The sequence below is a fragment of the Oenanthe melanoleuca genome, chromosome 20 (assembly GCF_029582105.1).
Source record: "Oenanthe melanoleuca isolate GR-GAL-2019-014 chromosome 20, OMel1.0, whole genome shotgun sequence".
Classification (NCBI taxonomy): Eukaryota; Metazoa; Chordata; class Aves; order Passeriformes; family Muscicapidae; genus Oenanthe; species Oenanthe melanoleuca.
Genome location: NC_079353.1, coordinates 6542889 through 6555380, shown reverse-complemented (window position 1 = coordinate 6555380; position 12492 = coordinate 6542889). Strand labels below are relative to the sequence as shown.

At 54.1% G+C, this 12492-nt stretch overlaps 1 protein-coding gene across 7 annotated transcripts in view; it reads right to left on the bottom strand.

Annotated features, from left to right (window-relative positions):
- Nucleotides 1-11297, bottom strand: part of ZNF512B (zinc finger protein 512B) — a 29975-nt gene extending 18678 nt beyond the window's left edge. For 3 of the 7 annotated variants that reach the window (XM_056507572.1, XM_056507579.1, XM_056507577.1), the window contains exons 1-9: nucleotides 10910-11019; nucleotides 6969-7091; nucleotides 5891-5970; nucleotides 4992-5120; nucleotides 4491-4663; nucleotides 4074-4327; nucleotides 3218-3289; nucleotides 1489-1623; nucleotides 65-192 (exon numbers count right to left, since the gene is read on the bottom strand). In XM_056507572.1, the coding sequence (XP_056363547.1) occupies nucleotides 65-192; nucleotides 1489-1623; nucleotides 3218-3289; nucleotides 4074-4327; nucleotides 4491-4663; nucleotides 4992-5120; nucleotides 5891-5970; nucleotides 6969-7089 (1092 nt within the window). In that variant the 5' untranslated portion in view covers nucleotides 7090-7091; nucleotides 10910-11019. Of the gene's footprint in view, nucleotides 1-64; nucleotides 193-1488; nucleotides 1624-3217; nucleotides 3290-4073; nucleotides 4328-4490; nucleotides 4664-4991; nucleotides 5121-5890; nucleotides 5971-6968; nucleotides 7092-10909; nucleotides 11020-11172 lie in introns of those variants that run through there. The other 4 variants (XM_056507573.1, XM_056507580.1, XM_056507576.1 and 1 more) reach the window with 2 other exon arrangements.
- Between the last annotated feature and the right edge of the window lie 1195 nt (nucleotides 11298-12492).

Below are 12492 nucleotides of genomic sequence, written 5' to 3'. Positions count from 1 at the left end.
GCACATGTCCACATCCATTCCCCTCCAAAATCCATGTGTTTGACTGAATAAAGCAAGACCTTACCTTCTGGCAGACATCCATGTGCTTTTTGAGTCCCACAATAGTTTTCCTGGTTATAATACTGCAGGTTGGACAGGAAACTTCCCCCTTCTCACTGATCTCCCGCTGCCACTGGTCCTCAGGGTTTGCTGCTGAGGGAGAGGAGAGAGGTGTTACATCCAATCTGCCTCGCCTGCTTGATTTGATAAGTTGAAAAGCAGTGAAGTGGGAAAGTTCCTGCTGTTAAAAAAAGAGATATACTCTCCCAGGCAATGCCAAAACTGGACATGAACCATGCAGCTCTCCCTGCTCCATCTCTTGCAGCTGCCCAAGTAAACTGGGTCACCAGGTCATTTTATGTGGAGTTACCAGACCTGGTGACCTAGGGAAATACCTAGGTCTTTCCAACCACTCTGGTGTCCTGCACACTGGGAGTTATAAAAAGATGATGATGCCCCAGCCACCTGATCTTGCCCTGCTTGGAATAACTTCCCCCAGCCAAAAGAAACAATTAGCGGGAGTGAAACAAAGGTGAGAGTCTCAGCTCCATCCGGACGTGTGCCTGGAAAGTTTCTCTGGCAATCCTCTTCCCAGCAGACAGAGGAAGCTGGGGGACTGCTGGCTTCCAGGCATCTGTTTATTTGAATGGCTGTGACTGGCCTTTAAAAAACCCAAAATAAGAGATATGTGGGGCCAAAAGCAGCTCCCAGGCCTAGAGCTCATGCCGTGTTCTCAGCAGAGCAGCGCTGGCGTTCCAGCAAGGGAAGCCTGGGCTGAATAAAATCCACCAAGTCTGTTTATTTGGATGCTCTTGCATGGCTGTGAGATCAGAGAGTCGTTTATTTGAATTTGAAAGCAGTGCAAGGCACTGCAGCTGTGTTTATCTTGCACATCCTGTGTTCCTCCTGCTGTCAGAGCTCTCAGGGAAAGCAAGCAACCTGTGCTGGGTGTAGCTGCACCTCGAGGCATTACATACAGGGAAGGTGTAATTATGCCCAGAGTTATGCACTGGTGTCATTCATGGGAATGATGTTAGAAAAATGCCATCATCACATGGGTCACATGCTGACTCACAGTGAAGCCAGGTGGAACTTGGCTCTCAACTCCCAGCACTTTCACCACGTTGACCTGGCAGAGAACTGAAGGTAAGGTGACCCTCAGGATGTCAATTGTGGTGGCACCAACATTTTAGCAGCAGTGGCTGTTCTCACATCTGTATTATATCTCAAAAAGGCAGGCACTGTGTGCTCCTACATCTGACTTTGTGCTGCTTCTCCTGACAAACCTGCCAGAAAACTCACCCAGCAAACAATCTGCTGGGCCAAGAGGGGTGTGGGAACCACGAGCTGCAGGTGAAGGTGGAGATGGTGGCATGAAGGCAGGGACCATGCAGGCTTGGGGTAGTGCACAGAAAAGCAGCTACACTGCACACAGAGCTGCTGCCTCACCTGCTGGTGGATGCACAGATGTTTCCTTCTTCACACCAACTCCTGGAGGTTTCTTTTTCAGCTCCTCCATGTTTGCATTTCCCTCCAGCTTCTTGGCTCGATGGGCTTTTGCTTTGTCCTCTGCTTTGACAAGACCTGTAAAGAAAGAGGATTTTTATTCACTACTTCTTTCAATGCCTTTAGAGCAACTCACATTTAACAGGTAAAAAGTTTCTCTAAGCCAGGGATACTGAGTTGGCTGCATGTCTGCCAAGGCTGTGCATGTAGGCTCAGGTCCATAATTATGACAAGCAACATTCTAACAGCTTGTGGTGTTTCACAAACAGCATAATTTTCCCCAACACACGTTTATGAACTATGGAAACTCCATGGCAAAGTGAGGTAGGATCACTCTCTTCCAGCCAGGCAGACAGGTTGGGGAGAAGGGAATAGGGTGTTTTCCAAGAAACTGAAAGGGGGAATTGGAACAGCAAATTCAGTGTGTAAAAGGGATGTTCCTGCTATGTTCCTGCACTAGAAATGCTGTTTAACTCCCCTGGATCCCCAAATCTATGTGCAGTTCAGCCCTGTGTCTGTGCTTCCACAGAAGGTGCTGGAGGCAATGAGGTGAGAACTACGGTCAGATCCACACCTGTCCCACGAGGGTCCACATGCTCCTAAACCTGGGAGTTGTAACTCTTGCAAATCCAGGGTCTGAATGGAGACAGCACCCCACAACGTGCTGGGGCACCCTCATCTTTGGGAAGTGACTGCCACAGGGAACTTGGGGAATGCAGGCAAAAGCCTGGCCCTTTTTACTTTCCATCTGAGGCAGTGGGCCATGGGGACACCTTGCTCTCCAGGAACCCACAGCAGACGCTTCAGTCTCTGGCAGTGCCTCTGTGGGGAAGATAAGGGAAACAAGCCCAGACTTCCCAGGAGCCAGACCAAAGGAAATCACAGAGACCACATCCAGCCTGCTCGTCAGTGTTCAATTCCTTCAAAGCCATTAGTGCCTCTCCCCCGAGTGCCTCATACTGGAAGGTGCTGCCTCCTGCAGTGCCTGGAAATCCGCTTTCTATTTCTCTCTTAGTCAGCCTGAATCCAGTTGCTCTCATTCCAGGGATGCTCCAGGATTTCCCCCTCCTTCCCAGCCCAGTTTGGTGTATTTATGGAGCATGACCAAAGTCCCACTTGCTCTTGCTTTGTCAGGCAGCAGCAGCCAATTCCTGGGCCTCCTCTCAGCAAACATCCCAGCGACCCATCTCCTCTCCCTGGGATTCCTTCTCCTGAATGTGGGCGACCAGCCCTGGAGATGGAGTCTGAGGGATGGGTGCGTCACCAGCAGCCTTTCTACGCAGCAGAATTCCTTCCGACGCCGCCAGGAACGCTGCGACACCCCGGGATGGTGGGATGGTGATGGGATGATGTTTCTCATATCCTCCTGGTGTCAGCAGCTCATTACTCCTGTGTTACAGATGAACATACCTGGATCCTTTTCTCTCTTCCCTCATTTCCCAGTGCCAGGCTCCAGAACTGAGCAGACAGAGTTGTTATCAGTCCCAGCTCTGCTGCTGCTTTTCACTCCTTCTATGTCTCTCTCATGGTAAAAGGTGCCAACTCCTCCAGTGTGAGATCCTCAGGCTTTGTCTGGCTCCACTACAGAGAGGGATCCTGGGGAAGGGGATTCCCTGCAATGCCCCAGGGGGAAGATACAACCCTACAGCTGACCAGAGTTGTCCTGTATTACCTTTCAGTCCAAATGTCCCCGAGATGGACGGCTGCTCCCCCGTAAACTTCTTAGGAGTTTTCTGTTTCCTTCCTGACTCAAAAGAGAGAAACAGAGAGAGATTTGGTCAAATAACTGTACTGCCAAGAGGATTCATCAGTCCTGGGGCATGGGGTAGGCACACACTCCATGTTAAGAGTGGGTCAAAGGCTGTCAAATGAAGCACCCACCCACTAAACACCAACTGACTTCCCACTCCACAAAACCAATATAAATCTGTTATTCAGGATTAATTCAATAAGTGGAAGTGCTGGCTCTGTCTAGGGCAAAAGCTAAGGAGTTCCCACATGTGGCTGTGGTAGTTTGCTTTGGTGCTGCAAGCAGTGGAACCCTAAACCCAGTGGTTGATGGAGACAACCACTGCCCTACACCAGCTCTGCAGTGGCCATGGACAGATAGAGGTTCCTTACCCTGTCCCAATCCTTCAGGAAAATGGTTTTGCCAGAACCATCCTGGTTTAACCTGACACACTGAGTGAGGACAGGCAAGCTGACATGGCAGCTTGCTATGCTGTCAGGAATTCAACCCATTTCCAATCCTATCATGGGATTGTTAAGGTTGGAAAAGACCTCTAAGATCATCAAATTCAATCATCACACAGGTCCTTTAGAAATATTTCTACCACGGCTATAACTGAGTTTTGACTCCCAGTGAAGCTGCAAGAAACCAGAGAGCAGGGCAAGGTCTGGAAACAAGGCTTGGCTATCCTTGGATTCAGAGAGACACTCGCAGCAGTGCTGGCTGCAGCAGATCCCGTTCCCGTGGTACAGCTCTCTCTGGGCTCCTGAACTAGTGTAGCCCTGGGCTCTAATCTTACTGTGCTTCATCCTCTCAGGATCTTCCTCCTGCAGTGAGGCCTGGCTGCCCCTCTGCTGCCCGGTGTCCTTGCCACTGGAGGACTTGGCCGTGGGGGTGGCAGCTGCCATGGCCTCAGCTGCTGCAATCTGGAACTCCTTGCTCTCCCGGCTCTCCGCCAGGCACTCGCCATTCTCTGCGTGCTCCTGGGCCACGGCTTTTTCCATCTTTGCCTGTTTGGGATGGATGGTGGGGCAAGCTGAACTCTCAGCAGGTCTAGGGCAAAGCACAGAGGGCTTGTTTAAAGAGGGGCTGTTAGATAAATGTCCTGACACCTCTCCCCCCTCGCCAGCCCAGCTTGTAGGAATGGAAGCAAGCACGTTCCCCTTCTCCCAGCCATCCCTATGCCACTGCCATGCAGCCCAGCACAGCCTGGTACCTTTTCTTTCCACTGCTCTTCCCAATGGCCTTGGGCACTTTGTTTTCTGCTTTGCTGGTTGGCATTGGCCGGTCCAAGTGATTCCAGAGCCGATGCTTTTCCAGCTGGGTTTTGGAGCTGAAGGCAGCTTCGCAGTATGAGCATGAGTATGTCAGCTTCTCCGAGATTGCACCCTACATGGAGCGGGGAGAGGCAGGTGAGCACAGACATTAGATCACAAAAGAGAGGCTTTTTTCCAACACATGAACATAAATCATGTGTAATACCCTTCTGCCCCTCCAAACAGTTACCATAAGTCCATGATTGCTCTGGGCCAGACCTTACACTGAGCTGCAGAGAGCTCAGTCCCTCTCACACCTCACAAACTGCTCCTAGCCCATCTCTGCCATTTCACCTCATGTTTTTCCTGGTGTTTAAGGCCTGAGAGCAGTGTTACCCTACAGATGGTAATGGAAGAGCCAGTCACTGGAAAGGAAAACAGTTCTCCAGTCTCCTCCTTACCCCTTGGCAGCGCTGGTAGTGGTACTTCAAGCCATAAATGCTGGGGAACTCCAGCCAGCAGCCTGAATTGGGACATTTCACCCTAGAGTGGGCTTTGAATTCGTCCTTCCACTGGTTCATCAGGGGGAGCTGGGAACAGGAGAAACAAGAGATAGCTGAGTAAAGACTATCCTGTGCCTGGGTGTGTTCTGATGCATCCCAAGGGAGCTGGGAGCATGGGACCTCTGATGATTCCCATCCATCCATTCCACCACACAGCCATGAAGTGGACCCCAGCGGTGTGTTTCAGTGTAGCACTGCTCACTCCAGTTAGAGTTGCTGGGACAGATGCTGCAGGCTCAAAGGCTAATGATTCCTGCTGAGGCTTTACCTTACTATGCCTCCCAGAGCACACACACACTCCCTACCACGCTGGGGAATAAATCAGACCTGAAGTCACCCGGCTGATTTAATCACCCCACATTTCATCTAGTCCATAAATCACCCTATGCCCCTGCTCTCATGACAAACTGCTCCATGTGTTGTCCATGCCACCAGGCAGGAATTAAACTGCACAACTCTGCAGGGAATAAATCACCCCCTTGCTATTGCTGCTGGCTCATTAGCCAAGCCTGACATGGCTGTGACAGGATCCAGTCCTCTGGACATGGCCCTGGGAAAGCGAGACTGGAAAGGGTTACAAAGCTCCTTAACCAGGGTTTTGGAAGATGCTGGATGCCTGCATGTAGAGCTTGAGGGACCAAGATCTTGCTCAGTCCAAGACAAGGCTGCTCTGAAGATTAAACCACAGGGAAGGCAGGTTTAATCCTGGAGTGGGGCTGGCTGGAGGGCACAGTGCAGGGCATGTCAGATAGAGTGAAGCAGGGAGGGCTCAGGGACTGGAGTGTGTGGGGTCTTACAGGGATGTCTTTCAGCGCCTGGTTCTCAGCCTTGGGTCTTCCTTTCTTCCTGCCTTCAGTTTTGTCACTGGTTGCATTTCCTGCAAACAGACACAGCACACATCACCAGCCATGCTGGAGAAACCATCGTCCCAGTAATTCTGCTGCCCAGCCCCAGCTTCCTGCTGCCTGCCTGGTGCCCTCAGCTCTAGGCTGGCCATTCTCTGTCCCAGCAAGGATGGAGATGCCCCTCTGGAAGGCAATTCCAGCTCCCTTGCAAATGAGGTGCTGATAAGATGTGGCACAGGGAAAAATAGTCTCCTGAACACAGGCGTGTTCATATTGTGGACAGCTGGAATTCATTCTCTTTAGCAATAAGTTATCCTCCTCTGTTAGCAATTATGGCTTCAATCCCCTCAAGGTAACAGGGGCATCTGGGAAACATTTAGGGCACACGCACTTCCCCACAAAGCCACTGATTTTGGAAGCCCTATCTGATCTACATCAGTGGGGTCCAACCCTCTCCCTCTCTGCAGGCACCCCTCAGCATCCAGAACTGCCCTTAGCAAGGTAAAAGCAGTGGGAGCCTCTCTCATAGAGGGGATCTGCCCAGCATAAACAGGAGGAAAAATCTCCTTGTGCCTGGAGATTCCTGGATAGAGAAATCAGCCATCCATCAGCGTGACAGCCCTTAGTGTGAGGGTCCCCCAGGGCTCGTACGCTCACAAGCCTCCACCCCGGGGGCCGCGACACGGGAGGCAGCAGATGGCCTGAACTCATTTAAGCCTTTCCATCCTTTGATGCAACACTTAGCTACCAACACGATAAATAGGCGGCGAGACACCCATCTCGTTAAGCCAGACACACGCCTCTCCAAAGGGAGAGATCATCTCCAGCCCTCCCCTCCTGCTCCCAGGGAGCAGCTCTCTGCAGCTCCCAGAGCTGGGGTTTCTTGGCCGGCACAGCCCTCACTGGTCAAAGTGCAGAGACACATCGAAACACAGGCCACTTGTTTTGGCAGCCATCCCCCCACTCCTGCCACTGGGCTCATCCTCTCCACCCCATCCACCTCCATTGAAAGGACAAATCAGTTCCTTACCCAGTTTGGGCAGCTCTGCTGGTGGGTTTATCCTCGTCTCTGTCCTGCTTTCTTTGCTGGCAGTGGGTTTGTTAGAGCCTGCAGTTTTCCTTCCACCTTTACAGGTATAGGAATCCGCCATCTCTGAAAGGAGCAGGGGAGGCGTTAAAATTCACTCCTCGGAGCTGGGAACAACACATGGTGAAAGCAAGGAGAGCTGCTGGGGAGGGAGGGAGGGAAATGAGAAAACCATCACGCAGCTTCAAGATTCCCACAAAGAGAAGAAACGGGACGTGCTTCCGAGTATTTGTTCTACAGTTGAGGAACGCCACAGACATGGCTGGAAAGCTGCTTTCATTACAGCCTGGCTTCCCCTTCACATACAATGGCAAAGACTTTATTAAAAATTATGGGCTGACTTTGCCCAGAGAAGTAGTGAATAAATGGCTTTTCCTCTTCGTTTATTTCTCCGCTTTCATTTAAGACACCAAAAGCAAAAAAAAAAAAAAAAAAAAAGTGAGTTTTAATGAACAGATGTAATGATAAATTTCCAATTTTCCTTATTAATGGGAAACTGTTATAAACTGAGAATTGTTAATGTTATCTGAATTTTCCGTATTAATAATTCAATTTGGCTTCTCTATAAATAATGAACGTCAGGAATTATCGCACAAGGCCCACTCTCACTCCTGATGGAAGTGGGCAGTAGGACACCCCTCCATTCAGCAGTGCCAAGAGGAAGCCCACAGCATGACTGGCTCTGCCTCCAGCTTCAAGTTCCTTCTCCCCCTCCTGACAGCACAAGCACATCTGAGGATGGGGGCTGCTCTGGGAAATGCCATACATGGATTTGGGGAAAAGAAGTCTTCCATGCCTCCACAATGAGAGCATCAGGCTCTTGGGAAGAGATTCCTTGGACCACCGTGACCTTGAGACCTTGCCTGGGACGGGATGCCAGCCCCGACACCCATGGGTTTTTTAAAACACAGATTTGACTCGTCACATGCAATTTCTCCCACATTTAGCATCATTTAACTCAAAGGAGCTGATTCCCAAAGCATCCACACTCATCCTGTCTGCCCTCATGCCCAGAGGGATGGAGGAGCATCTCCTGTGTAGCCAGACTGCCAGCCACGACACCAATATGCGGGACATGAGGGTCCAGCAATTCTTTCTGAGGTGTCCCCTGGGACTTTCCATGTAGGACTGGGGACTTTCCATGTGGGATGCAGCTCACAAGCTCTGAGAACTGGCAAAAGCTTCCAGCATGTGCTTGGCTGGTGACACATATGTGGTTGTTTGCATGGACACAAAGGTTAATCAGATCAAGTGAGAAATTCCAGCCTTGGAAACTGGTTCTGTGGCATTTGGAGCTGAACATGGGGATCGCTGATTCAACTAATTTGGGCTCTTTTGGTGGGAGAGCTGGGTAGGAGTTTGTAGCCTGCCTGACAGCAGCTCCTTCCTGAAGCAGGCACAGAGAGGGGTCGCTCTGATCCCTTCCCAAATCCACTTCCCACCAGTGTGGGCACTGCTACTGTCCCCAGTCCTCCAGGGACAAAAGTGCCAGTCCCCTTCCTTCCCATGCTGCCTCTTAGCACCCCTGAGCAATCCTCACTCAAGCTGCTCAACGAAAAAAGAGAAAAAAAGAGACTCACAAAAGAACAGTGAAGTGAAAGCTAAAGACAAGATTTCTGTGCTTACAATGAGATGAAAACCAAGGGGAAACCCACACAATTGACACCTTTATCCAGCTAGGGCTAATGCCAAAACACAAAGGGGTTGGAGCACATAACCTCCTTGCCTGCCTTCTGGCCAGCTAAATGTGACACTCAAAGGGTGACAGTCAGGGCAGACCTTGTTGATATCTCTGGTGCTCACCTCTGCACCTCATGACACTGCATACCACTGAGCATCACCCCAACTCTTCTTTCTGAAAACATCTAAAGTGCCCAGCTCAGCCCTGCTCCAGCAGCTGGACACCTCTCATCCCCCTTAACACAAGTCCCCTCAAAGGAATCCTCACTGCCCAGCTTAAGAGGTTCTGAATCTTCTGTTTTTTCCACACCAAATACTCCTTTGTATTTTCCCCCTTATTTCTTAACCAAATGAAAAATAAAAATCTCATAAACCAGTCAGCGAGAGCCAAAATCTGCTCCCAGGCCACTGATACGACCCCAGGGATCACAGAGAAATTGTCCTGGAGACACAGAGCAAAAATCAACCCATTGTGGGGTTTTATGGTAATGTTTAAACTTCTCACTTATTTCTAAGTAACACACACTGAAAGCAGGCAACAGCCTGTGCTCTTCCACACCTTCCTTAAGATTTTGCTGAAAAGTCTTTTGCAACTGGTAATGGGAATAGAAGGTATCCACAATTCTGGCCATGAGCCGAGGTGGGATGTGCTGTGGGAAGGTTGGGCCCGTCACAAATTATGAGGTCTCCAGCTCTTTCCAGGTAACTTTTCAGAACTTTGTGGCAACATTTTGGAAACATCCCGGTTCAGCTCCAGGAAAAAGAAGCTCCTGTGAATGCAGGCACCTAAACGTGATGAATGAAGGCCAAGCTGGCACTGCTGACTGTGGGAAGGGTGAAGTGATATTTGGGAACAAAAGGTACTATTCCCAAGCCACTGGAAGCCCTGCAGAGCATAGAATGGGAAAGGGGAAATAATTCCATGTGGAAATGCTTGTCCATTAATATGGATCAGGCCTGAAGGAGCATGTACATAGCCAGGGATGGCTGCGACCCTTTCACAACATCCTTACAGTTACCAGGGGAAAGTCACTGGCGGATCATGACCCCAAGTTCTGCTGGGATTCCCATCCCAATCCCATCGCTATGGATGGACTTTGCTGCACGACAACTGCCTGGTCACCTGTCAATCTGCTTCACCTATCATCAATAATTTACCAACAGCTCCAGAGGTATGGAAAGCCAAGGGGGCTGCCTGTCCCAGCACAAACTGTGTGCCAGCAGAGACGCAATAAGACCAGCACAGATGATGGATGCCAAAGGGCACTGCCATCCCTGCCGCTGTCAGAGGAGCTGTGCTCCCTCCCATCAACTCCTGCCAGAACCGGAGATGCTGGGAAAAACTTCCAGGGAATAAAGACAAGGAAGCAGGGGGAGAGGCTTCCTCTGGAAGAATCGCCCTCGCTGGAGGTTTCCCCAGGAGGGAAGCACGTGGCGGGTGAAGCCTTGCAAGCGCTGCCTCCCTGGGCAGGGCTGGCGGCCGGGCAGCTCCGCAGGGACACGGCGCATCCCGCCGCTGTCACCCGCACCAGGGACAGCCATCGCGGCTCTCCAGGAGCGAGAACATCACCCGAGGCACGCACCCAGCGCTCCTGCCGCACATGGCTCCGACCAGGCGCAGACGAGGCTTTCGAAGGTGTAAAGTTTCTGTTCGAGGCGCGTTATCCCGTCCCTCCCCTCTCTGTTCCCCGGCACTGACATGAAGGGAAAAGCGCCCGCACATGCCTGGCAGACAATGACAAACACTGTGCGGGGGGACGGGGATGTCCCCTGTCCCGGGGGTCAGCGAGTACGCCGAGCTCTGCCCGGTCCCGCTGTCACCTCCTGGGCGCGGGGAGCTCTGCCCTGCCCGGTGCCGCTGTCAGCTCCCGGGCACGGGGACCTCTGCCCTGTCACCTCCCGGCCCGGCCGTGCCGCCCGCCGTCCCCTCACCGCCCCTCCCGCTGTCACCCCGCGGGCAGCGCCGCCCGGGCCTGTCACCCCCCGGGCCCGCGCCCCATCCCCGCCAGGCGGCCGGGGCTCCCCCGCGGGCCGGGCCCGGCAGCGAGGGGACGGAGGGCCCGGCCCGGCCCGGCCGCGCTCCGGGAGGGGAAGAGCGAGCGGCAAAATGGCGACGCGGCGGCGGGCGGAGCGGAGCGGAGCGGAGCGGGGCGCGGGGGTCCCCGCGGCGGGGCCGGGCGGGCCGGGGGCCGCTCGGTGCTTACCTCGGCGGGCCGGGCCGCGCTGCGGGGCGCGCAGGGCCGGCACCCCCCGGCCGGCCAGGCGGTGCCGCCCGCCGCCCCCGGGCCGCCGTGCGGGGCTCCCGGCGCGCCCACACCCGCGGCGGCGCCGCGCTCCGCTGCCGCGCTCCCGCCCGCCCCTCGCCGCCGCCGCCGCCGCCGCCGCCGCCGCCGCGGCTCATGCGCGCTCCCCGCCCCGCCCGGCCCGGCCCGGCCCGGCCCGGCCCGGCCCGCCCCGCGCCCCTCACCGCCGCCACCGGGCCGCTCCGGCCTCGCCTGGCTCCGGCACCGGCACCGGGATCGGCACCGGGAGGACGGGCGGGGGCGCCGCCCCGGGAGGGCGGGACGGGGCAGCGCCCCCCGGGCCGGGCTGTCCCGGGCAGGTGCGGCCGGAGCCCGGTGCGGGCAGGGCTGCGCTGCGCTGCCCCTGCGAGCTGCCAGCCGCACCTCCGGGGTGTTTGGCCTCCGTCGCACCCTCCGGGGTTCAGGCAGCCTGTCCTGCCCTCCAGGCTGTGGGCGCTGAGTGTGCTGCCTGTCATCTTCCCCTCCAGAGTATCCTCCCTGTTGTCCTGCCCTCCAGGTTGTAGGCAGGTCACCTTTCCCCTTACCCTGTTCTCCAAGATGCAGACAGGATGACCTGCTTGTCGTTCTGCCCGGCAAGGTGCCCTGCCCGTTATCCTTTCCTCCAGGGTGTCCTGCCCGTCATCCTACCTTCCGAGGTGTTGGCAGTGCCCTGTATGTCACTGTTCTCTCCAGGGTGCCCTGTTCATCGTTCTTCCCACAAAGGTGCAGGTAGGATGCCTTCCCCATCCATCAATCCATCTAAACCCAGGGTGCTCCAGGTCCCCTTTTAAAGCCACCCCAGCCCCTGGGAATGACGCTGAGTGCGAGCCTATTGCAATGTCCATGGGGCATTTTAACAGCTCCCATTCTTGGGATGTCACCCTGCAGAGCTGGTGGCACCTGGAAGGTGCTGCAGGGCAGAGCCAGCCTTAGTTACCGGCTGCGGGAATGCATAGCCACACCAGGATCCAGCAGTAGCCCAGAAACTAGGGGAAATCACATTAATTTTACCAGGTGAGAGCAGAACCCAGAACAACCATTGCTGTCAGGGCCATTACCGGCGTGTGGCTCCTGCGGTGCTGGCCGGGACCTGGGAGGCCCACTGGCACAGTTGTGGGAAAAAAAAAATAAAAAAGCCCAACCCAAGCTGGGAGTTTCCCCGTGGTTTTCCCCTCTTTGTATCCATTGTGGGGAAAAGAGCTTAATTAACGTCTGCAGAGAGCGGGGAAAGCTCGGTGTAATTGCTAGGTATGATTATCGGTGGAGCGGAGGGTGCTCAGCAGGGTGGGAGGGACAGGCACAACCCACCTTCTTTGTATAAAATGATGCATATCCGAGCTTCCCGGCCTCCCGGGAGGGCTCGGCTGCCTGGGGGTGGCTATCGGGCAGCTCCACGTGCTGGCTGAGACCAGGCAGCACCTTCGAGGTCCCCTCCTAGCTGTAAACGGTGCCCATCGCTCACTCTGCCAGCTGCTCCACGTGGGCAAAATGTCACCATGCCTATT